Genomic DNA, 27250 nt, shown 5'->3' on the forward strand with positions numbered 1-27250 from the left:
AAAATGCTGGCATTTTGTTCATTTTAATGGCTGAGTAATATTACATTGTGTATATGTGCCACATCTTCATGATTGACCCCTCTGTTGATGGACATTTAGGTTGTTTCCATGTCTTGGCTATTGCAAATAGTGCTGCAATGAACACTGGAGTACAGGTGTCTTTTCAAGTCATGGTTTTCTCTGGATAGATGCTCAGGAGAGGGATTGCTGAGTCAAATGGTAGTTTTATTTTTAGTTTTCTGAGGAAGCTCCATACTGTTATCTACAGTGGTTGCAACAATTTACATTCCCACCAACAGTGTAATAGGGTTCCTTTTTCCCCACACTCTCTAGCACTTTTATTTGTAGACTTTTTGATGATGGCCATTCTGTCTGGTGTAAGGGGGTACCACAGAGTGGTTTTGATTTGAGTTTCTCTAATGATAAGTGATGTTGAACATCTTATCATGTGTTTTTTTGGCCATCCATATGTCTTCCTTGGAGAACTGTCTGTTTAGATCTTCTGCCCATTTTTTGATGGAGTTGTTTGTTTTTTTGGTATGAGTGGTAGGAGGTGTTTATAAATTTTGGCAATTAATCCCTTCTCAGTCAATTCATTTGCCAATATTTTCTCCCATTCTGTGGGTTGTCTATTTGTTTTGTTTAGGGTTTCCTTTGCTCTGCAGGAACTTTTAAGTTTAATTAAGTCCCATTTGTTTATTTTTGTTCTTACTGTCATTACTCTAAGGGGTGGATCTGAGAAGATGTTGCTCTCGTTTATGTTGGAGAGTGTTTGGCCTAAGTTTTCCTCTAAGAGTTTTATAGTGTCTGGGCTTATATCTAGGTCTTTAATCCATTTTGAGTTTATTTTTGTGTATGGTGATAGGGAGTGTTCTAATCTCATTCTTTTCCATGTGGCTGTCCAGTTTTCCCAGCACAACTTATTGAACAGGCTGTCTTTTCTCCATTGTATATTCTTGCCTCCTTTGTCATAGATGAGTTGGCTGTAGGTGTGTGGGTTGAATTCTGGGCTTTCTATCCTGTTCCACTGATCTATATGTCTGTCTTTGTGCCAGTACCATATGGTTTTGATGATTGTTGCTTTGTAGTATAATCTGAAGTCCGGGAGCCTGATTCTTCCATCACCATTTTTCTTTTTCAGGATGTCTTTGGCTCTTCTGGGTCTTTTGTGCTTCCAAACAAACTTTAAAGTATATTGTTCAAGTTCTGTGAAAAATGTCCTTGGGAATTCGATAGGGATTGCATTGTATCTGTAGATTTCCTTGGTAGTATAGTCATTTTGATGATATTGACTCTTCCAATCCAAGAGCATGGTATGTCTTTCCATCTATCTGTGTCATCTTTGATTTCTGTCATCAGTGTCTTATAGTTTTCAGAGTACAGGTCTTTTGTCTCTTTAGGTAGGTTTACTCCTAGGTATTTTACTCTTTTGGATGTGATGGTAAATGGGATTGCTTCCCTAATTTCTCCTTCTGATCTTTCATTGTTAGTATATAGAAATGCCGTCGATTGCTGTGTGTTAATTTTGTATCCTGTGACTTTGCCAAACTCATGGATGAGCTCTAACAGTTTTCTGGTAGAGTCTTTAGCACTCTCTAGGTATAGTATCATGTCATCTGCAAATAGTGGTAGTTTGACTTCTTCCTTTCCAATTTGAAATCCCTTTATTTCTTTTACTTTTCCGATTGCTGTGGCTAGGACTTCCAAAACTATGTTAAATAGTAGTGGCGAAAGCGGGCATCCTTGTCTTGTTCCTGATCTCAGTGGGAATTCTTTCAGCTTTTCACTATTGAGAATGAGGTTAGCTGAGGGTTTGTCATATATGGCCTTTATTATGTTGTGGTAGCTTCCTTCTATGCCCACTTTCTGAAGGGTTCTTATCAGAAATGGGTGTTGGATTTTGTCAAAGGCTTTTTCCACATCTATTGAGAGGATCATATGGTTTTTATTCTTCATTTTGTTAATGTGGTGTATCACACTGATGGATTTGTGGATATTGAAGAACCCTTGCATCCCTGGGACAAATCCCACTTGATCATGGTGTACAATCCTTTTAATGTATTGTTAGATTTGGTTTGCTAGTATTTTGTTGAGGATTTTTGCATCTATGTTTATCAGTGAAATTGGCCTCTAGGTTTCTTTTTTGTGGTATCTTTGTCTGGTTTTGGTATCAGGATGATGGTGGCCTCATAGAATGAGTTTGGGGGTATCCCTTCCTCGGCAACTTTTTGAAACAGTTTCAGAAGGATAGGTGTTATCTCTTCTCTAAATATTTGATAGAAATCACCTGTGAAGCCATCTAGTCCTGGACTTTTGTTTGTCAGAAGTTTTTTAATCACAGTTTCAATTTCCGTTCTTGTGATTTGTCCATTGATCTTTTCTATTTCGTCTTGGTTTAGTGTTGGAAGATTGTACTTTTCTAAAAATTTGTCCATTCCTTCTAGGTTTTCTGTTTTATTGGCATATAGTTGCATATAGTAGTCTCTTATGATCCTTTGTATTTCTGTGATGTCCATTGTTACTTCTCCTTTTTCATTTCTAATTTGATTGATTTGAGTCCTCTTTTTTTCTTGATAAGTCTGGCTAAGGGTTTATCAATGTTGTTGATCTTTTCAAAGAACCAGCTTTTCTTTTCATTTATCTTTTCTATGGTTTTCTTTGTTTCTATTTCATTGATTTCTGCTCTGATCTTTATGATTTCTTTCCTTCTACTAACTTTAAGTCTTGTCTGTTCTTCTCTCTCTAGCTGCTTTAAATGTAAAGATAGCTTGTTTATTTGAGCTTTTTCTTGTTTCCTGAGGTGGGTGTGTATTGCTGTAAACTTTCCTCTTAGAATGATTTTTGCTGCATCCCATAGGTTTTGGAGTATTGTATCTTTGTTGTCATTTGCTTCTAGGTATTTTTTAATTTCCTCTTGATTTTTTTCAGAGATCCATTGGTTGTTTAGTCTCCACATGTTTGTGTTTTTTGCAGTTTTTTTCTAGTTTATTTCCAGTTGTATAGCATTTTGGTCAGTAAAGATGCTTGGTATGATTTCAATTTTCTTTTTTTTCTTTTCTTTTTTTTTTTTTGCCATTTGTTGGGCTGCTCCTGCAGCATGTGGAGGTTCCCAGGCTAGGGGTCGAATTGGAGCTGTAGCTGCCAGCCTACACCAGAGCCACAGCAACGTGGGATCTGGGCTGCATTGCAACCTACACCACAGCTCAGGCAACGCTGGATCCTTAACCCACTGAGCAAGGCCAGGGATTGAACCCACAACCTCATGGTTCCTAGTCGGAATCATTAACCACTGAACCACGACAGGAACTCCATAATTTCAATTTTCTTAAAGTTACCAAGGCTTGATTTGTGGCCCAGGATGTGATCAATCTTAGAGAATGTTCCATGTGCACTTCCAAGAATGCATATTCTGGTGCTTTCGGATGGAATGTCCTATAAATATCTGTTAAGTTCATCTGGTCTAATGCTTCATTCAGGGCTCGTGTTTCCTCTTTATTTTCTGTCTGAATGATCTGTCCATGGCTGTAAGTGGGGTGTTCAAATCTCCAACTATGATTGTGTTATTGTCGATTTGTCCTTTTAAGGTTGTTAGCAGTTGCCTTATATACTGTGGTGATCCTATTTTGGGTGTGTAGATATTTAAAATTGTTATATTCTTATTGGATTGATCCTTTGATCATTATGTAGTGCCCTTCATTGTCCCTTAAAATATTCTTCATTTTAAAGTTTATTTTATCTGTTATGAGTATTGCTACTCCAGCCTTCTTTTGATTCATGTTTGCATGGAATATTTTCTTCTATCCTCTCACTTTCAATTTGTATGTGTCTCTAGAGGCTAAGTGGGTCTCTCAAAGACAGCATATGTATGGATCTTGTTTTTGTCTCCATTCAGCCAGTCTATATCTTTTGATTAGGGCGTTTAGTCCATTAATATTTAAGGTAATTATTGATATGTATGCTCTTATTGCCATTTTATTAATTGCTTTGATTTTGTTTTTGTTGCTCTTTTTTTCCCTCTTCTTCTCTTGTTCTCTCTTGTGGTGTGATGACTATCTTTAGTGTTGTATTTGAGTTGATTTTTCTTATTTGTTTATGTATCAATTGTAGATTTTTGGTTTGCAGTTATTCTGAAATTTTGCCGTAAGAGTGTATATATATACATGAGATTGTTTTACGTTGTTGTTCTCTTAATTGCAAGTGCATCTCCAGTGTCCTGCATTTGTACTCACCTCTTCCCACGATTTCCGATTTTGGTGGTGTAATTGTGCATGGATGATTTCGTATTTTTACTGTATATACACACCTTTACTGGTGAGCCTTGTCATTTGTGGTATTTTTGTTTCTGGTTGCACCCTTTTCTTTTCTGCCTAGAGAAGTTCCTTTAGTATTTGTTGTAAAGATGGTTTAGTGGTGTTGAATTCTCTTAGCTTTTGCTTATCTGTGAAGGTTTTGATTTCTCCTTCAAGTCTGAATGAGAGCCTTGATGGGTAAAGTAACCTTGGTTGGAGGTTTTTTCCTTTCATCTTGTTAAGTATATCACACCACTCCCTTCTGGCCTGCAGAGTTTCTGCTGAAAAATCTGCCGATAACCTTATCAGGGTTCCCTTGTATGTTATTTGTTTCTTTTCCCTAGTTGCTTTCAGTATTTTCTCTGTCTTTAATTTTGGTCACTTTGATTAATATGTGTCTCGGTGTATTCCTCCTTGGGTGTATTTTATATGGTACTCATGCTTCCTGGATTTGAGTTACTGGTTCCTTTCCCATGTTAGGGAAGTTTTCAGCTATTATCTCTTGGAATATCCTTCTCTCTTTCTTCTCCTTGTGGCACCCCTGTAATACCAATGTTGGTTCATTAAATGTTGTCCCAGAGTTCTCTAAGACTCTCTTCATTTTTTTTCAATCTTTTTTCTCTTTTCTGTTCTGCATCCATAATTTCTACTAATCTGTCATCCACCTCATTTATTCATTCTTCTGCCTCCTGTGTTCTGCTGTTGGCTGCCTCTCGTGAATTTTTTATTTTAGTTATTGTATTTTGAATCTCTTCTTGTTTAAGTTTTATATCTTGTATCTCTTTGCTCAGTGTTTCCTGTAAGTTATCCATCTTTGCCTCCAGTTTATTTCCAATGCCTTGCATCATCTTCAGCATCCACAGTCTAAAGTCTTTTTCCTGGAGGCTGAGAATCTCCTGATCACATAGCTATTTTTCTGGGTTTTTTCTTTCTCCCTCATCTGAATTATAGTTCTCTGTCTTTTTGTTTTATAGGTTTTTGGTGTGGTTACCTTTTTACAGATAATAAAGTTGTAGCCTCTCTTACTTCTGGTGCCTGCCCGCCTTGTGGCTGAAGTCAGTACAGGGGCTTGCTGTAGGCTTCCTGATGGGAGGGACTGATGCCTGCCTACTGGTAGGTGGAGCTGATTCTTATCTCTCTGGTGGGTGGGGCTTTATCTCTGGATGAGATTAGAGGTGGCTGTGTGCCTGTTTACTGATGGGCATGGCTCTGATCCCACCCGGATTGTTGTTTGCTCTGGGGGTTCTTGGTGCTGATGGGTGGGGCCAGATTTTCCCACAATGGCCACCTCCAGAGAAAGGTACAATTCCCTAGAGCTTTGCTTCCAATATCCTCTCCCCACAAGCCACACTCACCCCTGTTTTCCTAGGATGTCCTCCAAGAACTGCAGTCAGGTTTGACCCAGATTCCTGTGGAGACTTTGCTTTGCCCTCAGACCCAGTGCACATGAAAGTCTGTGTGCACCTTTTAAGAATGGGGTCTCTGTTTCCCCCAGTCCCATGGAGCTCCTGTGCACAAGCCCCACTGGCCTTCAATGCCAGATGCTCCAGGGGCTCTTTCTCCCAGTGCCAGATCCCCACACGTGGGAGTTTGATATGGGGCTCAGAACTCTCACTCGTGTAGGTGATTCTCTGTGAACCAGTTACTTTCCCGTCTGTGGGGCTTCCCACCCGGGAGTTATGGGGTTTCTTATATTGTGTAATCACCCCTCCTACCTCTTAATGTGGCCTCTGCTTTGTCTTCTGGAGCAGGATATCTTTTTGACAGTTTCCAGTCCATTTGGTTGAAGATTCCTCAGTATTTAGTTGTAAATTTTGTTGTTTTTAGGAGAGAAGTTGCACTCCAGTCCTTCTATTCTGCCATCTTAATCTGCCTCAGATAATTGATTTTAGAACTTTCTTCTTTTCCAATATGAGTATTAAGTCACAAACTTGCCTTGTCAGCCCTGCTTTAGCTGCAGTGCACCAATTTTGATATATTGTGTTTTCATCTTGTTTCATTACAAAATATTTTCAAATTGCCCTCATGATTTCTTCTTTGGCCCATGGATGCTTTAGATATGTAGTTTGGTTTCCTAATATTTAGGGTTTACATAGGTACTTGAATATGATTTCTTTTTAATTTTGGGACATTCTCTATGATTTCAATCCTTTTATGTTTATTGAGACTTTTTTTAAATGGCCCAGTCCAGCATATGCCTCCTTGCAACCATAACACAGATACTTGCAGTGTATATTTGTAATTGTTGGGTGCAGTATTTTATAAATATTAGTGGAATCAAGTTGACTGCCACTACTATTAAAATCTTTCATGTCTTTTGTCTAGTTATTATAGTTAATAATGATAGATTTGTTAAAATCTCTATGGATTTATGCTTCAGGTATTTTTAACTCTATTATTAGACACATACTCATTCATTCATTCCTTTTATGTCCACGCTTATTGCATATGGAAGTTCTCAGGCTAGGGGTCAAATCAGAGCTGCAGCAGAGTCCTACCCCACAACCAGAGCAACACCTGATTTGAGCTGCTTCTGTGACCTACATCACAGCTTGTGGCAATGCTGCATCCTTAACCCACTGAACGAGGCCAGGAATCAAGCATGCATCCTCATGGAGACTATGTCAGATCATTAGCCTGCTGAGCCACAGTGGGAACTCCCTACATGTCTATAATTTTATCTGAAAAGAGAAACCAATCATATTACTTAGATTACATTTCAGGAATATTCAATCGATACAGCTATTTTGACCTAGCATATCTTTTCTTTTTATGCCTACCCCCCCACATCACTCCAAAAGAGTACAAAAATCAATTTGCCATTCTCTTCCTATTATGGTCTATAATTTTTATTTTCTAAAATTTAGGAGGAAAACCATATATAATTTACCCTAAACTCATTTAGCTTTTTAAAAATTCAGTTTTGTATTCTAGTTTTATTTTTCTCCCCATCTCTTTTTGATTTACTTTTTTCATTGTTAATAAAGATCAAAGCTTCATTTTGAATTTTAGACTATGTCTTCAGCTATTTCTTTAACTATAGAACTAACTGGAAGAAACTTCTTAAACTTTCTACTCTAAGTAGCTTTAACACTCCTGGTAAATAAATTCTTCAGTTGCTGCTAAAAGGGATGTTTTTAAAACAAATACTTTTCAATACTAAATGTAAGAAGATTAATAATTCAGGTCACAATTCAGACCCCTAGAAGGCCACATATAGTACCTTTCTTTCTTATTATAGTCTTTTTCTTATCATCTGGGGCAGTGCTTCAAAATCTTTTTGAGTATAAAGATCTGTTTCAAAAATGTCCAGAACTATTTTTGGATTCTCCCATTATAGTGATCATAGTTTTTCTTTTAGTATCCTTTGATTAGAATGTTATGAAATGATAACATGCTGACATGATTTAGCAGTATTTCTAAAAGACTTTTCATGTGCTTAATCACAGTTCCATATATATGAATTTGCTGAATACTGTAGTTCATCTCAGTTTGGGATAAAAAATGATTTGGGCTTTAGACAGTAGCTCTTGTGCACAATTCCTCCATGACTTGTTCTGTTGCTTCTATTTGTTTTTAATAACAAATACTATGTCTACTTCCCCTTTCTTTTCCTTTCTTTTTACACCTTTTTCTTTCTTTCCTTTTTTAGCTTTCCAGTTTTGGATATTCCTCTTTTAGTCAGTATATTGCCTGTGCATATGCTATTAAGGAATTATTTTTCAGATGTTTCCTCTGAGATTGGCTGAACAAGAAATCTCTGGACTTCCCATAGTCAATTAGAGTTCATTTTAAATAGTGGTATATTAAATAAAGATGTTATCACTGTAAAGTTCTTTCTGCATATTGATGAGCTATATAACATTCTTTTTCACCCTGAATTATTTTTAGGGTTGTTTCTTGTTGTTGTTCAGGTCAAATTCTTAATATAGATACTTTATTAATACTCTATATTCTTCATTAGCTGTAGCTTTTAATAGATGTAAACCTCATATCTATTTATGAGTCGATAACAATTTTATGCTATATTCCCTGATTTGAAATCTAGGCTTGATTTACTTTTGCACAGGAAGGGAAAATTCTGACAAATAAGGAATATGTATTTTAAACATGTAGAAATATCATACCAAGGAGTCTTAGAATTTATTGGAGAGGAGCTCCATTAGATGGAGATAATTTATTAACACAATATTAAAATTATTAAGGAGTTCCCGTCGTGGCGCAGTGGTTAACGAATCCGACTAGGAACCATGAGGTTGCAGGTTCAGTCCCTGCCCTTGCTCAGTGGGTTAAGGATCCGGCGTTGCCGTGAGCTATGGTGTAGGTTGCAGACGCGGCTCGGATCCCGTGTTGCTGTGGCTCTGGTGTAGGCTGGTGGCTACAGCTCCGATTAGACCCCTAGCCTGGGAACCTCCATATGCCATGGGAGCAGCCCAAGAAATAGCAAAAAGACAAAGACAAAATAAAAATAAAAATAAAATAAAATTATTTAAAAAAAAATTTTTTTTTGTCTTTTTAGGGCTACACCCACAGCATGTGTAAGTTCCCAGGCTACAGGGCAAATTGGAGCTGCAGCTGCAGGCCTACATTACAGCCACAGCAATGCTAGATCTGAACCACAGCTGTGACCTACTCCACAGCTCATGGCAATGCTGGATCCTCTACCCACAGAGTGAGGCCAGGGATCAAATCCATGTCCTGATGAATACTAGTCAGGTTCGTTACTACTGAGTCACAATGAGAACTCCAAAAATCCATTTTTTTTTAATGAATGGTGGGCTTTACATTTTTTTTATTGCTTATAATTTAGTAAAATTCAAGCCAGATTTCACTGTGCATTATTTAACAATGAAGTAATCCCATTTGAAGAATTTCATAAGGTAATGCTAAAATATTTGGCCAAAGAAATATAATTTGCTCATATTTCTTGTTTTAGGATAAAAGAAACAAACAAATGTTTCCTATTTTAATATTCTCTCTTGACAACAAGGCAAGGTCTTGTGATGTCCACATTCTCCTCCCTTAACTCACCTCCATTTCTATTCTTACCTCTTGGAAATGATACAAATCATAATGGAATTAGCCACCAAGTTTTCAAATTAATGCCTGGAGTTATAAATACCCCCCAAGTACAATTAATGTCCAATTCTTCTAGTCCTGCTCTGCTCCTTGGATCCCCTTTTCTGATATCCAAGTGCTTCTGCCTCACAGGGTCCCCTCCCTTTTTATGAGGATCTCCACTGATGGATCCTGGCTTATCTTTCCTTTAAGAAGTTTCCGGGAGCATCATGCTGGGTCTTGGTCTTTGTTTCTCCCTTTAGCTGACCTAACCCAGTGTTTTCTTCCAAACCCACATCTTTTCTGTAGTCTCCTCTGCCTGTAGTTCATAGTTCATGGATATTTTCCCAGTCTGTCTGTTTAGAACTTTGTTCAATCTTTTCCTTTTTCCTTTAACCAGTAACCAGTGTTTTTATTTTTATTGTTTTTATTATTATTTTTCTTTTTAGGGCAGCACCTGCAGCATATGGGAGTTCCAGTCTCGGGGGTGAATTGGAGCTGCAGTTGCCGACCTATGCCACAGCAACAGCAACACAAGATCTGAGCCACATCTGTGACCTACACCACAGCTCACAGCAACACCGGATCCTTAACCCACTGAGCGAGCCCAGGGATTGAACCCATATCCTCATGGACACTAGTTGTGTTTTTAACCCACTGAGCCACAAGGGGAACTCGAGTAACCACTGGAGTTAACCATTTAAAAAAGTGTTTTCTTCAAAATCCTTTCACTTCAATACTCTCCTCTATTTTTTTATTGTTTGTTTTGGCATTTACTCTTTCCTTTCTCAGTCTGTTTTTTTGTATCCCTACCAGAGTGACATTACTGAAACATTCTTTTGATAATATTATTTCTCTATCAAATACAATAAAATATCCACTGTAAGATTTTCAAGGCCTTCTGTAATCAATACTCTTCTTGATTTTGTTCATAAAGTTTCTAACATAGCAGGATAAAGACCCAAGTGTACTACCAAGTTCACTACAATTTGATACATTCTGTGTTATTGCTGAGCATTAAATGGTATGGAAACACAGAAAGCGGTGTCAACACATTCTATCTCCAGGCTTGTTTTGATTGATAAGTTAATATAACATTCGATTAGGAATGAAAAAATGGCTTGGAATGAGGATTTACCAAATTAAAGCCTGTAGGTGTAATTAACTGTGGTTTAGGGCAATGATTGAGAAGATTTTGGATTTTTAGGTTAATTTTCACTTCTAAGTTAGAAAACTCTAAAATCTATATTAACTTTTTTTAATCTTTTTTTTTTTTTTTTTTTGCTTTTTAGGGCCGTACCTGTGGCATATGGAAGTTCCCAGGCTAGGGGTCTAATTGGAGCTACAGCTGCTGACCTAAACCACATCCACAGCAACAAGGGATCAGTCGCGTCTGCAACCTAACCACAGCTCACAGCAATACGGCATCCCCAACCCACTGAATGAGGCCAGAGATCAAACCACATCCTCATGGATACTAGTTGGATTTGTTTCTGCTGTGCCACAATGAGAATTTCCTATATTAACTTTTAAAATATAGGCCTGTTAATTAGTGTTCTTCAGGGTGGAGGATAATTACCATAATAGTAAATGAGATGATTATTAAGTTTTTATGTAAATATACGTATATATAAAATATTGTTTCCATCTGCAGATGCTGTATTTTACTAAAATCCTTTCTTTTTAGGAGAGTCTCTTAGTTCTCGAATATCAAAAAATCTTCTTACCTTTCAGAAGCCTCTGAAATGACACAATAGATGTAATATATATTTTGCAGTGTTTTAACTGATTATTGATACTAATATAGTGCTTACTGTATTTCCAATGCAAGGGGAAGTAATCCAAATACCTCTTTCTTATTAGGATAATGTTTTCATTAATTCTCAGAAGTGGTCACATCTAAAAGGAAAAAAGTACACTTGGCCCCATAAGTGAAATGGACCCTCAGAGCCAAGGCAAGCCTGTACCTGCTTGACTTAGAGTGAGGCTCCCTTGACCTTGCATGAGGTCTGACCCAGTGTGTTAGTGGTTGTCCATGCCAAGGGGTCATGTTTCCCCAGCCCCTGTTCTGAAAATACAAAGGAAGGTGGGAGGGAGGATGAGACCTAGGGGAAAGCATGGAAACATGGCAGGAGGGGATAGAAATTGGGAGATGAGGAGTTCCTGGTGTGGCTCAGTGGTAACGAACCTAACTAGTGTCCATGAGGATGCAGATTCGATCGCTGGCCTTGCTCGGTGGGTTAAGGATCTGGCGTTGTCGTGAGCCATGGTGTAGGTCACAGATGTGGCTGGTATCCTGCATGGCTGTGGCTGTGGTGTAGGCTGGCAGCTGTAGATCTATTAGACCCCTAGCCTGGGAACCTCTATGTGCCATGGGTGTAGCCCTAAAAAGACAAAAAAAAAAAAAGATGGTACATGAATTATTGCAATTCTTTTTTGAGATTTTATACTTATTTGACTTATGTTGATATATACTTAGTTAGCTTGCCATATATGGTTAATATTACATATATATGGTTAATATTCAGAATTTCATTCTTTCCTTGAAAACCCACAATCATTTCTTTCCCCTGAAATTATCAGGGATGTTCTCTGCTTTGTCTTTACTAGATTTTTAAAAATTTTGAAATATCAGAAAATTACTTTACATGTCCTAGTCTTGTTCTGATTCTTTTGTTCATATAGTAAAATTCAGCTCTATCTACTGTCTACAATAAAGCTGAAAAATGAACTAACTCTCATTAGAGAGCTTTGTGGCTTCTCAGAAATACTTTGGAAAAGTTTGGAACATCTCCTTTTTTTTTTTTTGCTTTTTGGGGCCGCACTTGTGGCACATGGAGGTTCCCAGGCTAGGAGTCCAATCAGAGCTATAGCCGTTGGCCTACACCACAGCCACAGCCACAGCAACACAGGATCCAAGCCATGTCTGTGATCTATACCACAGTTCTTGGCAATGCCAGATCCTTAACCCACTGAGCAAGGCCAGGGGTCAAACCTGCAACCTCATGGTTCCTAGTCGGATTCATTTCCACTGCACCATGATGGGAACTCCAAAACACCTTTAATATTTAAGCAAGATCCACATGGCCTTTTTATACCTTGGTGCAAATTTATATTTATTTTTTTAACGTACAGTGTTTATACACGTCCCCACCAACATTCAATCACTCTGACATTAAAATGTATGTACATGTACATGGTATTGCTTCTACTTCCTGAGCTTTTTTTTTTTTTTTGGTCTTTTTAGGGCTGCACCTGCAGCATATAGAAGTTCCCAGGGTAGGGGTCAGATTGGATCTACAGCTGTAGGCCTAAATCACAGCCACAGCCACACCAGATCTGAGCTGTGTCTGCAACCTACACCACGGCTTGTGGCAATGCCAGGTCCTTAACCCACTGAGCGAGGCCAGGGATCAAAACCTGCATCCTCATGGAGGCTAGTGAGATTTGTTTCTTCTGAGCCATGACAGGAACTCCTTACTCCCTGAGCTTTAAAGGGACCTGAGGATCATTGGAAGTTACTGGAGAGAGATTTCATCAAAGAGCAATAATTGCTGAACATTTCATGGGAGTGAAAAGCAACCTGAATCACCCTTTCTGTACATACAGGAATCTTCTCAGTGCTCAGCTTGGCTTCTGAGTGCACAACCCTGGCTGCTGAGCTTCCCAAGGTGTCCTACGTGAAGGCTCTTGATGTGTGGCTCATCGCCTGTCTGCTCTTTGGGTTTGCATCCCTGGTGGAGTATGCTGTCGTCCAGGTGATGCTGAATAACCCCAAGCGAGTGGAAGCAGAAAAAGCCAGAATCGCCAAGGCTGAGCAAGCAGATGGGAAGGGGGCTAATGCAGTGAAAAAGAACACCGTGAATGGTACAGGCACTCCTGTTCACATCAGCACCTTGCAGGTAAGGATGACATCCATCAGCAAAGTGCATTCTGTGGGTATAAAGTTTGGATAGAATTGGTTTTCACTGCTTTTGCTTTCACAGATGAAAAGGGACTAAGCATAACATGCTTTTTGGAAAAGGATAGAAAACACTGAGGCCCAAAACTTGTTAAGAGGGGTTTCCCATTGTGGTTTAGTGGGTTAAGAATCTGACATGATCTTTATGAGGCTGCAGGTCCTATCTCTGGCCTCACTCAGTGGGTTAAGGATTCAGCATTCTGCACTTGGCTCTGTAGCTCGCAGATGCAGCTTGGATCCCATTGCAGTAGGCTGGACCCTTAGCCAGGGAACTTACATATGTCACAGGGGTGGTCATAAAAAAAGAAAAAAAAAAGGAAAGAAAACTACTGAAGAGGAAAAAAAAATCAACACCTTATCAAATTTCTGGAGGATTTTCCTAGGACCTTTCTTTGGAAATTGTTTTGCTTTGATGACCAACATTGAGTGTGGAGGTCCTGCCCAAATTACAGATCTTCCTCCTGTTTCCCACTGCCAAGCCTTAGTGAAAGGCCAGGGGACTGTTGGGGAAGCACTGAAGGTTTAGGGGGCCCCATGTTCTTTATTCAGTCTCCCACCTCTTCTCCATCAAGTTGGAGAACTTTACATGTCAGGCTGGCTACTTATTTATTAGATGCCTGGCCCACAGGGCAACTGTGCCTATGGTTTGGGATTTGTCCAGCCTAGGTTGAGTAGCTAGAGAAGAACTGGACAGTTAAGACCCTTAACCTTGCCATGTCATTTGGTAATGGGTTTAAGAAGTGTGGGCCCTGCCTCTACATTCAGGTACTGATAAATCCTAGAGCCACAGACTGTCACGTATTAGGGATGGCTGGCCATTACCCCAACATGCCCCTGCTTGATGACCTCTAGTTGAGAAGATGATAAACCAGGAGATCTCCATTGAGCTTAGCAGGTACGTTTCATGAGAGACTAATGGGTCCAGACCATGCTACAGCCTTGGAAACTTGCCTACTCTGCCTACATGTGGCCCTAGACTGTATCCATTTGCTGGCCACTACTACTACTGACACTAGAGTTAGACACATTTTTAGATACAGAGGCAAGCAATCTGTTCTTTTTTTGCCAATTATTTTTATATTTTTATTTATTTTACTTTTTTGGATCTTTTATTTATCCTTTTATTAAAATATAGTGGATTTACAGTGTTGTGCCAATTTATGCTGTATAGCATAGTGACTCAATCATATATGTACATTTCTTTTTCTCATACTGTTTTCCATTGTGTTTTATCCCAAGAGATTTGGATATAGTTTCCTGTATTGTGCAGTAGAACCTCATTGCTTATCCATTCTAAATCTAATAGTTTGTATCTACCAACCCCAAACTCTGTGTCCATCCTACTCTCTCCCTGCTCCTGCTTCGCAACCACAAGTCTGTTCTCTATGTCTGTGAGTCTGTTTCTTTTTTGTAGATTGGTTCATTTGTGCATATTTAAGATTCCACATATAAGTGATATCATATGGGATTTGTCTTTTTCTTTCTGACTTACTTCACTTAATATGAGAATTTCCAATTGCATCTATGTTGCCCCAAATGGCATTATTTTGTCCTTTTTTATTACTGAGTATTATTCCATTGTGTATATGTATCACATCTTAATCCATTCATCTGTTGATGGACATTTAGGCTGTTTCTATGTCTTGGCTATCATGAATAGTGCTGCTATGAACATTGTGGTGCAATATGTTATTTTTTTTTCTTTAAATTTTTTATTATAATTGATTTAATGTTCTGTCAATTTCTGCTGTATAGCAAAGTGACCCAGTTATATATACATATATATTCTTTTTCTCACATTATCCTACATCATGTTCCATTGCAAGTTATTAGATATATTTCCCTGTGCTATAAAGCAGGATCTCCCGGCTTCTCCACTCCAGATCCACTCCAAATGTTAATGGTTTGCTTCTACCAACCCCTAAATCCCAGTCCATCCCACTCCCTCCCCCTCCCTGTTGGCAACTGCAAGTCTGTTCTCCAAGTCCATGAATTTCTTTTGTGGAAAGTTCATTTGTGCCATATATTAGATTCCAGATATGTGATATCATACAGTATTTGTCTTTCTCTTTCTGACTTCACTTAGTATGAGAGTCTCTAGTTCCCTCAATGTTGCTGCAAATGGTGTTATTTTGTTCTTTTTTATGGCTGAGTAGTATTCCATTGTGTATATATGTACCACATCTTCTTAATACATTCCTGTGTTGATGGACATTTAGGTTGTTTCCATGTCTTGGCTATTGTGAATAGTGCTGAAATGAACATAGGGGTGCAAATATCTTTTTCAATGAAAGTTTTTTCTGGATATATGCCAAAGAGTGGAATTGCTGGGTCATATGGTAGTTCTATATTTAGTTTTCTGAGGTCCCTCCATACCTTTTTTCATAGTGGTTATATGAATTTACATTACCAGCAGTGGAGGAGGGTACCCTTTTCTCCACACCCTCACCAACATTTGTTATTTGTTGATTGTTAATAATGGCCATTCTGACTGGTGTGAGGTGGTACCTCAATGTAGTTTTGATTTGCATTTCTCTAATAATCAATGATATTGTGCATTTTTTCATGTGCCTGTTGGCCACCTGTATGTCTTCTTTGGAGAAAAGTCTATTTAGGTCTTGTGCCCATTTTCCAATTGGGTTGCATATGTTCTTAATTGATGCTGCCCACAGCTCTCTTTTTCTGTTAAGTCTTTAAACTCATTTTCTTAGCTTACAGCCAAAACTCTCTGCAAATTCTTAGTTGTTACCTTGTAAGGAGATTATACCTTAGGGTTCTTTCTGTCCTAATCCTCTTCATGGGGAATAAACATAAAATATTCATTAAGCAGGAGTTCCAGTTATGGTGCAGTGGAAATGGATGCGACTAGGAACCTTGAGGTTGTGGGTTCAATCCCTGACCTCGCTCAGTGGGTTAAGGATCCAGCATTGTCGTGAACTGTGGTGTATGTCACAGATGCGGCTCAGATCCTACATTGCTGTGGCTGTGGTGTAGGCCAGAAGCTTTAGCTCTGATTCTACCCCTAGCCTGGGAACTTCCATATGCCATGGGTGCCGCCCTAAAAAACAAAAACAAAAAAAACAACAAAAAAACTCATTAATGCAGACCTATCATGGGCCTTAAAGAAATCATGTCTTTGACATATCTTTTATTCACCCCTTTATATCCAACATGTCCATATAATTATACATGAAGTGAATTTCTTGTAGACAGTATGTAGGTGGTTTTTGCCTTTTAATCTGCCCTCCCTTCTCATTTTTAATTTATACATTTAGGTCATTTTTTTTTTTTTTGCTCCTTTAAGGGCCACACTGGTGGCATATAGAAGTTCACAGGCTAGGGGTCGAATTGGAGCTGTAGCTGCTGGCCTATGCCACCATCACAGCAACACCAGATCCAAGCCATGTCTGTGGCCTACACCACAGCTCCTGGCAATGCCGGATCCTTAACCCACTGAGTGAGGCCAGGGATGGAACCTGAGTCTTCATGAATACTAGTCGTGTTAGATACTGCTGAGCCACAATGGGAACTCCTAAATCATTTAAATTTAATATATTTATTGATATGTTAGGGCTTCAGTCTATTGTTTTATGTTTTATTTCCTGTGTGTTCTGCTTTTTAAAAATCTCTCTTGTTTTTCCTTCTTTCCTGTGGATTGTTTGAACATTTTCTATAATGGCATTTTGAGTGTCCTATGTTATTTTAAAGTACATCACTATCTTACTTAGAAGTTATTCTAGGTACTACATTATATACACATAAGTTATCACAGTCTTCTGGTATCATTATTTTACCAGTTTGCATGATGTGTGCAAACATTACCTCCCGTAATATCTTTTTCCTTTCCTCTCTAGATGATGTAATTATTGTAAATATTTCTTAGAACCAGTTAGAAAGTGTAATAATTATTGATTCGCCATCCAACATAATTTGGAAAGCTCAAAGGTAGAAGGAAAGTTCATTATATTTGTGCATATTTTTGCTTACACTTGATCTTTCATTTTGATATGCCAAGATTCTGTCTTTTATTATTTTCTTTCCTTGTAGAGAATTTCCTTTATGTACTATTTTGGGTAGCTCTGCTGGTGACAGGTCTTCTAGTTTTTCTTCATCTGAGAATGCCTTGGTTTGGTTTCCCTCCATTCCCAAAGGATATTTTTCACTGGGAATAGGATTCTCGGTTGACAATTCTTGTCCTTTAGAACCTAAAAAATATTGCTCCCCTTCCTTTTGGCCTCTTTGGCTTCTGGAGAGAACTCTCCTTCATTCACATTGTTATTCTCCTTTAGATAGAGTAATTTTTCTCTGGCTGCTTTCAAGATTTTGGTTTGTTTGTTTTGGTTTGGTTTTGGCTTTTATTGTTCAGAAGTTTAATTATATGCTTCGGTGTGGTTTTTCTAGGATTCATCCTGTTTGAGGTTTGTTCAGCTTGTTAAAACATGCAGTCTTATGCTTCTTGCCATTTGTCAAAAAGAGCTACGAATCAACTGATGAAACCATCATATTTTAAAGCTATCTCTCTTTTTTTGCTTTTTAGGGCCCCACCTGCAGCATATGGAAGTTCCCAGGCTAGGGGTCTAATTGGAGCTACAGCTGCTGGCCTACACCATAGCCACAGTAATGTGGATAAGAGCCGCGTCTGTTACCTACACCACAGTTCACAGCAATGACTGATCCCTGACCCACTGAGTGAGGCCAGGTATCAAACCCTCATCCTTAGGGATACTAGTTGGATTCATTTTTTGCTGCACCACAATGGGAACTCCCTAAACTATCTTTTTGAAGACATGTTATCAATGGCAAAATTCTGAATATACCCCTGCCTTTCATTTTTATTATCAGGTTGGAGAGACCAGATGCAAAAAGGTTTGTACCTCCAAGTCTGATCTGAGATCTAATGACTTCAGCATCGTGGGCAGCTTACCAAGAGATTTTGAATTGTCCAATTATGACTGCTATGGAAAACCAATTGAAGTCAACAATGGACTTGGAAAATCTCAGGCCAAGAACAACAAGAAGCCACCTCCCGCCAAACCTGTTATCCCCACAGCAGCGAAGCGGATTGATCTTTACGCTAGAGCCTTGTTTCCATTCTGCTTCCTGTTCTTCAATGTTATCTACTGGTCTATATATTTATGATAAACTTTTTTCATTCATATAAAATAAAATCCCATTGCATTGTGACCAACCTCGTTCATAAATGCCAATCTGTGAACATTTTTTTCGCATTTTCATAGCAATATCTTGCATTTTGGATGCCATTGGATTGTTATAAAAACTTGGCACCTTCATGTTGAATGGCAGCATGATCTTGTTATGTCTGTGCTCTAATAATGATGTATTTATGTAAAGCAAACATATTGCTTTAGGAATAAATGAAGGACAAGCATACTACATGAAATAAAATGCAAACATTTCTCTTCAGTTAGTGTAAATTGCAAATACTTCTGATAATTTGATAATAAAATGGTGTGCACGCTGAACCTTGTTATGATCAGCATTCTAATATATGTAGTATTTCAAATCTCCTTCCTTGTAACTTTCAGAGAAAGCTATATTATTCTTGTATAATTTTAGATGGTATTATCACAGATAAATCAAAATTATATTACATATTGTATAACTTTATAAGTAGAAATATATCAGCTATAATTATGTGGCTCTGTGGAGAAATAAAGTTCAAAAAATTCCTAATTTGTAAAATCAGCTCATTTTAAAGTGTGCCTGTGTTGTCAAAATGCCAGATAATAAAACCCAGTAAGCATTTTTGAAACAAAGGGAAAGCTAGATTTACCTAAATTAGTGCTGAATTCTGGTTTCTGATAAAATAAATATAAAGGATAGATATATTGATTAAATATTTCTGATAAAAGAAATTCTATTTAATCCACTTTAAAACCTAAATATATTTTCATGGATTTTATTTTGTTGATACAGAGTATACAAAATCATTGTGCCTTAAAAGAGTCATAAGTATTTTAAATTGGAATATAGTAATGAATATGTGATTTCATACCATTTTTAAGAAACCAAGAGGAAAATATCTTATTACTATAAGTAACTTGATTTGGGAAAAAAAAATTCCATGATCATTAAAGGATTTTAACTTCTTTATTTTATAAAAATGCTTACATATTTTAAAGCAAAATTAACATATTTTTCTGAATTTCTTTTTTTCTTGTTTGAATGGCTTTTGATTTTGTTACAAAACATTTAAAGTTTAAGTGAATAATAGCTTTGTTAGGCTTCATTTCTAATTGTATTTTCCTTCTTGCTAAAAGACTAGACTACTTAGATTTACTTCCTTTGATCTCATTCCAAGTTGAAAACAGATACTTTCTGGTCTATAAGTCTCCTATTTCCTGGTAATAATGCAGCCAATGTACCTTTTTATTTCTCCATAGCTGATATTAATACTATCAGGAATCCACATAACATAAACATAAGTCCAAATAGGTATATTTACATGATTGGAGAGTTTTGTTGCAGCTGAGAGTTTGGATGGTCAATTCAATAATAAAATCCGTTTAAATATTGTTTATGGAAATTGTCATATATAATCCAATACTATTTTATGGAATACTTTAATTTTTAAGAGTCACTGATGACTAAATCTTTAGAAAAATAAGATGTGTCTCATCCTCTGTGGTCCTTCAGCCCCCCTCTAGTTGCAAAAGCCTAGTCATGTGAATAGTTTTAAAATGCCGCAAGTAACTTTATTAATGGACTTCAACATCCTGCTAGAACCCAGGGCAATAGCATCTTAATGGAACTGTGGTAGGAAAAATTGACTTGAATAAGACTCAGAGCATTTAAATTTTATTTATAATAATTATATTTGCTTATCATCTCTTTTCTTTGTTCTTGCAAATTTCATTCCTATTAGGGAGATTGACTGACATACAGAGTTTTAAGTAGGAAGTGTACTAAATGGGAGACAGGTCTCATCCTATAAGAATTTATTTCTTGAAAATAATGTGAACGAATTCCTTTCTGTCATATAATATTGTAGCCTAAGATCAATTTTAACACCTAAATATATATGAGTAGTTATCCCAGGATTAAGTCTGTGTGTATAATTACAAATGGAACATTATGCAATGATCATAACAAAGTACAATCAGTGTCCACTGACGATTGCTTTATATTGTTATCTTGAGAATTTAGTCTCTTAATGCCAGAGTAGTTCTGATCTGTGTACTTTAAATATTATGTCTTTATAGGAAACTTGCAGTCTATTTACCTGAATATTAATTTATCAGATTCAGTGTTTCCAAAATAAACAAATCAGTATTTCTCCTTACAAATCAGTTGTGTCTTTTGCTTTCTCTTTCTGATAAAGCCATCACTATTCCAGTCATCCATGTTAAATCCGACTTCCTTTCTCACATGGTACATTTTTTCATGTTCCATGTCCTAAACACTCTCCCACAGACACCTACCACAGGCCTCCTCATTTCTGCAGACACCATCATAATTCAGTTTCCCTTTCCTATTCATCAGAATATTATAGCAGTCTATAATCTCACTCCATTATTTTTTTATTTTTTTATTTTTATTTTATAGTTGATGTACAAGGTTATGTCATTTTCTCCATACAGCAAAGTGACCCAGTTATGTATATACATATACATATACATATATATATACATATATTATTTTTCTCAGATTATCCTCCATCATGTTCCATCACAAGTGACTAGATATGGTTCCCTATGCTATATAGACTCTCACTCCTTTACATTTCCTTTGTGGTATTATTTTTTAATTATGTAAGCAGTACATGAATACCTTGACATTAGAAAACACAGATAAGTTTAGAGTAAGCAAGCACTTAATGTTGCTCTCATCACCTTCTTTCTTCAAATTTTTTTGTCTTCCAGATGTGTGAACATCCAGACCTTACTCCAGGCATTTACAATCTCTATCTACTTTTTAAATATAAAAGATAACCTTACAGAGTGGAATTTAATATAATTTGGATTTTACCATATGTATAGTTTTGCAATTTTTTTTGGTTTAATATGCCTTGGATATTTTTGTATGTGAAGACCTTCTGGGTGTTCATAAATCTATCTTTTTGCCTCCTATTATTCTATGGCATGGATGTGCCTAAGTTTAGCTTCTTTTTAAACAGAATATTTTATTATTTTTCTTTTCCAATACAAAATGATATTGCAATAAATATTTTTGTGCACATTTGTGTATATTTCCATGAGGCAGATGTCAGAAGTGGAGTTGCTGAGTTGAAAGACATGTATTTTAAATTATGGAAAGTTCCCTCAAATGTCCTTCCAAAATACCTCTCAGGTAGATTTCACAATGCTGTGTGCAAACTCTCACAGCTTAGTCATCTCTAAATCTACTGTATGTTGTGGACATATCACTTTTCTTTTTAAAAAAACTTTTCTTTTTTTTCTTTTTAGGGCCACATATACAGCATATGGAAGTTCCCAGGCTAGGGGTCGAATCAGATCTGCAGCTGCTGGCATATACCACAGCCACAGCAACTCTGGATGCTTAACCCACTTAGCAAGGCCTGAGTCCTTGTGGATACAAGTTGGGTTTGTTACCGCTGAGCCACAAATGGGAATTCCTAAAAAAACATTTTTGACATTGTTTCAGACTTCCAAAAAAAAGTGCAAAAATATTACAAAAAATTCCTGTGCACCATTCATCCAGATTCCCTAATTTTTAATATTTCATCACACTTACTTGATTTTCCCTCCCATATTGTGTGTGTGCTCAAATGAGACATATTTTTTTCTGAAACATTTGAAGGTGCAGATATGACTATGTCCCTTTATGTTTACACACTTCAATGTATGTTTCTAAACAAGGACATTTTTTTCATAACTACCATTATGATCAAGAAATTGACATGATAAAATAATCTAGAGACCTTATTCACATTTGCCAGGGAGTTCCCGTCGTGGCTCTGGTTAATGAATCCAACTAGGAACCATGAGGTTGTGGGTCAATCCCTGGCCTTGCTCAGTGGGATGAGGATCCGGCCTTGCCATGAGCCTTGGTGTAGGTCGCAGATGTGGCTCGGATCCTGCATTGCTGTGGCTCTGGCGTAGGCTGGCAGCTACAGCTCTGATTGGACTCCTAGCCTGGGAACCTCCATATGCCCAGGAGCGGCCCTAGAAAAGGCAAAAAGACAAAAAGCCAAAAAAAAAAAAAAGAAAAAAATTTGCCGGAGTTCCTGTAGTGGTGCAGCAGAAACAAATCCATCTAGGAACCATGAGGTTGCGGGTTCAATCCCTGGCCTCATTCAGTGGATTAAGAATCCCACATTGCTGTGAGCTGTGGTGTATGTAGGTCGCAGACGGGGCTGGGATCTGGTGTTGCTGTGGCTGTGGCATAGGCCAGCAGCTGTGGCTCTGATTTGACCCCCTAGCCTGGGAACCTCCATGTGCCATGGGTGTGGCCCTAAAAAAGCAAAAAAACAAAAACAAAAACAAAAACAAACCCAAATTTGCCAATTGTCCCCCACCCGCTTTTATTTTTCTTTTCTGGAAGCAATTCACTATCACATTCTTTATTTCCTTTTCATGGCATTAATTTCTTTAATAAAGCTGAGATCATGGCATTCTGCTCAAGCATCTTTAGAACTTTGTGTTGCCCCATGAACTAACTTAAAAAACCCTCTCTCTGACATAGGAAATTCTCCTTGCTAAAAGTTTAACTCATTTTGTAGCTGCTGCTCACCTCTTAAACCCCAACTATAGTGAAATTGACCTTTGTGTATCAGGTTTAGTGGTGATGGGAGTAATAAGTTCAGTCAGGTACCTTTCTTTTTAGGTAAGTGGTTAATTTTATGTCTCATTATTTCTCTTAAGTGGGCCAGTCTTGGATGGTATATCTTCAAATACTCATTTTAACTAATGTATTTTTCAACATTAAGTAGTTTTCAGTTAGGCGGTTTCATCTCTATTGAATAATGAAATACAATTATTTCCCATTACGTATGCATGGTTCAAATTAAGGTGCTCTAAAAACCACTCAATTCATCATCAACCATATTATGGAAATTTTCAGTTTATATAAACAGTTGGATATAAAATTTTAATGTACAAAAACTAAGATGAGAAATAGTTTTAAATCTATTTTATAACCTTTGTTAAGGATTTCTTATTAGAATTTCATTACCTTGCTTTAGAAAAGCAGATTTATTCCAAGTATATCTTTAAATTAAATGCATATGTTGGTTATATCCTTAGTGTGTATATATACATATATGCATAAACTTGATATTTTGTATTTTACTACATTTTGCATTTTTCTACATGCACACACCTATCCACATCAATAAATACATAAAATTAAATTTTGTCCTTAACCAGCAGGAATAGTGAGAAAATTCATGAATTCTATTCCAGTTGGAATTTCTATATTCCAAACAATAAGTGCATTTGCACTCCCATAAGTTTTGTGTGTTTTTTGATTTTTCTTTTTTTTCTTAGGGCTGTACCTGCGGTATATGGAAGTTCCCAAACTAGGGGTCGAATCAGGTCTATAGCTTGTGGCAATGCCGGATTCTTAACTCACTGAGTGAGTTCAGGATTCAAACCCTCATCTTCACTGACACTATGTTGTGTTCTTAATCCCTCTGAGCCACAATGGGAACTCTGAGTATCTTTAAATTTCCTAAATCTAATGTATCACACTCAAAATTGGTCTTTCTAATACTGAACAAAAAACTGTAAATCAATACATGCCTATTAGGTACTTAATACGTTAAAAGTCTTGTGTTAACCAAAATTTGTTAAGATGAATAAAACATTTAAGTGTGGAAGCATTCTTAGATGATAGTCAACAGTATGAGAAGGAAAAAGGATGCTAATTATACAGGTCACCATAATGCAAATCAGAGTAATAATGCATATCACTAAAAATCGTAAGAGAAGGAAAAAAATCATTTGAAAGGAAGTGTCTTAAAGAAAAAGTAATGAGGACTTTAATATAGTACTTATTTAATATAGTTAAATAAAGGCCATTTTACTATAGATCATAGAATTTTGAAGCTAGACATTAACTAAAAGAAAAATTATGTATTGTAAAGTGCAGAGACATTGCAATAAAGAATGTTAAAAAGGTATTTGGATTTTATTTCCCAGTTAACATAGCTGAGGAACTAATGAACAGGAAAGCCCATTTTCTTGAGCTGGTGATGTTATGTGCTTTACCTAGTGCTTTTTTCTTAACTAAAACTCCCTTCTGATCTTAATCCTATAACTTGGAACAGTTTTCAGTAAATCCCCATTTGCAGCCCGAGGCAATTGCAGTTCAATTAATATTATTCACAGAACAGAAGGAGTTATAACTCTGTGATTTAGGGAGAATGCAGTCAAACCGCACATCCTTCTCCAATTACTTCATCAAATAGGGATTTTATTAGTCAATTAGCATTGCCTCGCCCTATGCCATTGCTGACGGTATTAGAAACTCCATTTTGTGAAATGGTAAACATGAGGAAGAGACAGGTGATTTTAGATCTTGCAGGGCTCAGCTGAATTGATTGTATGTTCTCAAGGGATATTCTTTTAAGTGTTTATTTGAGCTGGCAATGTAGCAGGAGGTACAGGGCATTTAACAATAGTAAACACTCTGGCCACTTCTCTTCCAAGACTAGATAGACCTTGTGCCACAAAGCTTTTAGAAACCTTCTGAGGATGTGAATTTGGCACATGATGGCAGCATCCTATCTGCTTACTTTACTAACACTCTTAAGCATTTTTAATAAGTCTAAGTCAGAATCTGCAAGCTTGTCAGCCACAAAGATGATCTTTAACTTATTAACTGAGAAAATATTATATGGAACTCATTAGAGGGAATACCTAATAAATTCTGCCTTAGGCTATTATAAAGCCTCTTTCTAAACACAGCTGCACTCCTCTGGTTTATTCATTTGTATACTCAAAAGCCCTTTCATTCAAAAATCACTAGAGTCTCCAATCAATCCACTGGCCTCTTGGAAGCTTTCAAATTTCCAGCGAGTTAACTATGTCCAAATAAAAATGTGAAATTTCTTAGGAATACCCACGTGACATGCACCCTATAGAAATAACCCAAGTGTCTACACTGAGTCAAATGCCAAACCAATATGTAAACACAGTGGGAGGCAGGAGAGGGTAGAATGATTCTAGGGCTGGAAGGAATCATATTTGTTTATAGTTCTGGGTTTGCCATTTACAACCCTGCAAACCTTGTCAAAGAATCTTTTTCTCGATTACCTTGTTTTTAAAAAGAGAGTGAACATAGTATAAGAATTACTGATTACAACATGTAAGTCTGACTTTTATAGTGGTTAAGAGCAAGGATTTTGAAACAGTCTAGGCTGCAGTTGCATTTACTAGTGTAAATCTTGGCAAATTTTTTAACATCCTGAGTCTCAGTTTCTCCATTTATAAAACAGGGTACTAATGAAAAACTCATAACACTATTTTGAAGATTTAATGTATTGTTATATATGTAAAGTACTCAGCAGAGTTCCCAGCATATAGGACATGTGCAATAAACCATGGTTATTATTATCTCCTTTTGTCTATTGGAACTACACTATTTCTAGTGCTAAAATTACTTATAAATGAAATTTCCACTTTTCAAAGTTTTTTTTTTTTTTTTTGGTCTTTATAGGGTTACACTCGCGGCAGGTAGAAGTTCCCAACCTAAGGGTCAAATTGGAGCTGTATCTGCCAGCCTACACCACAGCCACAGCAACCCCAGAGACGAGTCAAACCTATGACCTACATCACAGCTCACGGCAAGCCAGATCCTTAACCCACTGAGCGAGGCCAGGGATCGAACCTGTGTCCTCATGGATACTGGTTGGGTTTGTTACCACTGAGCCACAAAAGGAACTCCTCAAAGTTTCTTTCTTAGCATAATGGATGTTTGGCTAAAAAATACACCGACATTCATAATTATTGAAATCAATTTTGAATATAAAATAATTTAAGGAGAGGAACAATAGCAGGAACAATAAATTGCATGTTAAAGTATTCTTGGAATGTCTTAAAGAGTCCTTGGAATATTTACCTTGAGGTCCATAATTTAAAAGTTAGGTAGTGGGCAATGAAATGCCCAATTGAGAATCCACATGGTTAAGGGTCACATTTTACATATATTCTATTAAAAGAAAAATAACTAAATGAGAATATTTCAGACTTTAAAAAAAAGAATAAGGAAAGGAATTTCCTAGCTGTATTAAACACACTGTGCAAATTCAGCTCTTTTTAACTAAGTCATGTATGTATGGTACTGAAAAAGATAATGCTCATAATGTTCGTCCTGGAAAACTGCCTAATTCTGAAATTCTTTCTGAAACAGAGAGAGAGAACACTAAATTATGTTCGATGGAATTGTCTTGTTAATATATTTTATTGTATTTCAATTCTTTGAAGATGGGTAACCCAACTACTGAGCATAATGGTTATTCTCAATTAATCGAAATATGCAATTAATCCAATCCTGTATAAGTGGCAATTTGTACATTCTGAATTCGTATTAAAAATATATGAGTAAGTAATAAAGCCATATTTAACTCTCCTTAAGATAATGTTTTATTTCATAGCTGCAATATTTATCCACTTATTGAAGAAACATTTGTTAAACACTTAAATCATAAACATAATGTTGGGATGATACTAGATTACATGCACACACATACATACGAATGTGTTTATGTGTGTGTGTGTGAATAGGTTTAGGTAAATATAGGTATATATTTGTATTTATACATATAGTATATAACATAAATTTGTGTTTTATTCACAACTAGGACATACTACATTTTTGTCCTTTTGGAATTCCTATGGAGTACCTATTTTATGTATATCTGGAACAGTTTTACATGAAGGTTATAGTAGGAGCTCTTTCAGGGAATGCCTATTTAAGAATCAAATAAAATAAGTGTGTGCTAATTGATATGAACCAG

The 27250-nt window shown here is 36.9% G+C and overlaps 1 protein-coding gene across 2 annotated transcripts in view; it reads left to right on the forward strand.

Moving 5' to 3' along the window:
- The window catches only part of GLRB (glycine receptor beta), a 121374-nt gene extending 100759 nt beyond the window's left edge, over positions 1-20615 (forward strand). For both annotated transcript variants that reach the window (XM_047798591.1, XM_047798592.1), the window contains 2 exons: positions 12957-13249; positions 18151-20615. In XM_047798591.1, coding sequence (XP_047654547.1) covers positions 12957-13249; positions 18151-18447 — 590 coding nt within the window. In that variant the 3' untranslated portion in view covers positions 18448-20615. The remainder of the gene's footprint in view (positions 1-12956; positions 13250-18150) is intronic.
- The last annotated feature ends 6635 nt before the right edge of the window (positions 20616-27250 follow it).

This window comes from Phacochoerus africanus, chromosome 10, assembly GCF_016906955.1.
Source record: "Phacochoerus africanus isolate WHEZ1 chromosome 10, ROS_Pafr_v1, whole genome shotgun sequence".
NCBI classification, from domain to species: domain Eukaryota; kingdom Metazoa; phylum Chordata; class Mammalia; order Artiodactyla; family Suidae; genus Phacochoerus; species Phacochoerus africanus.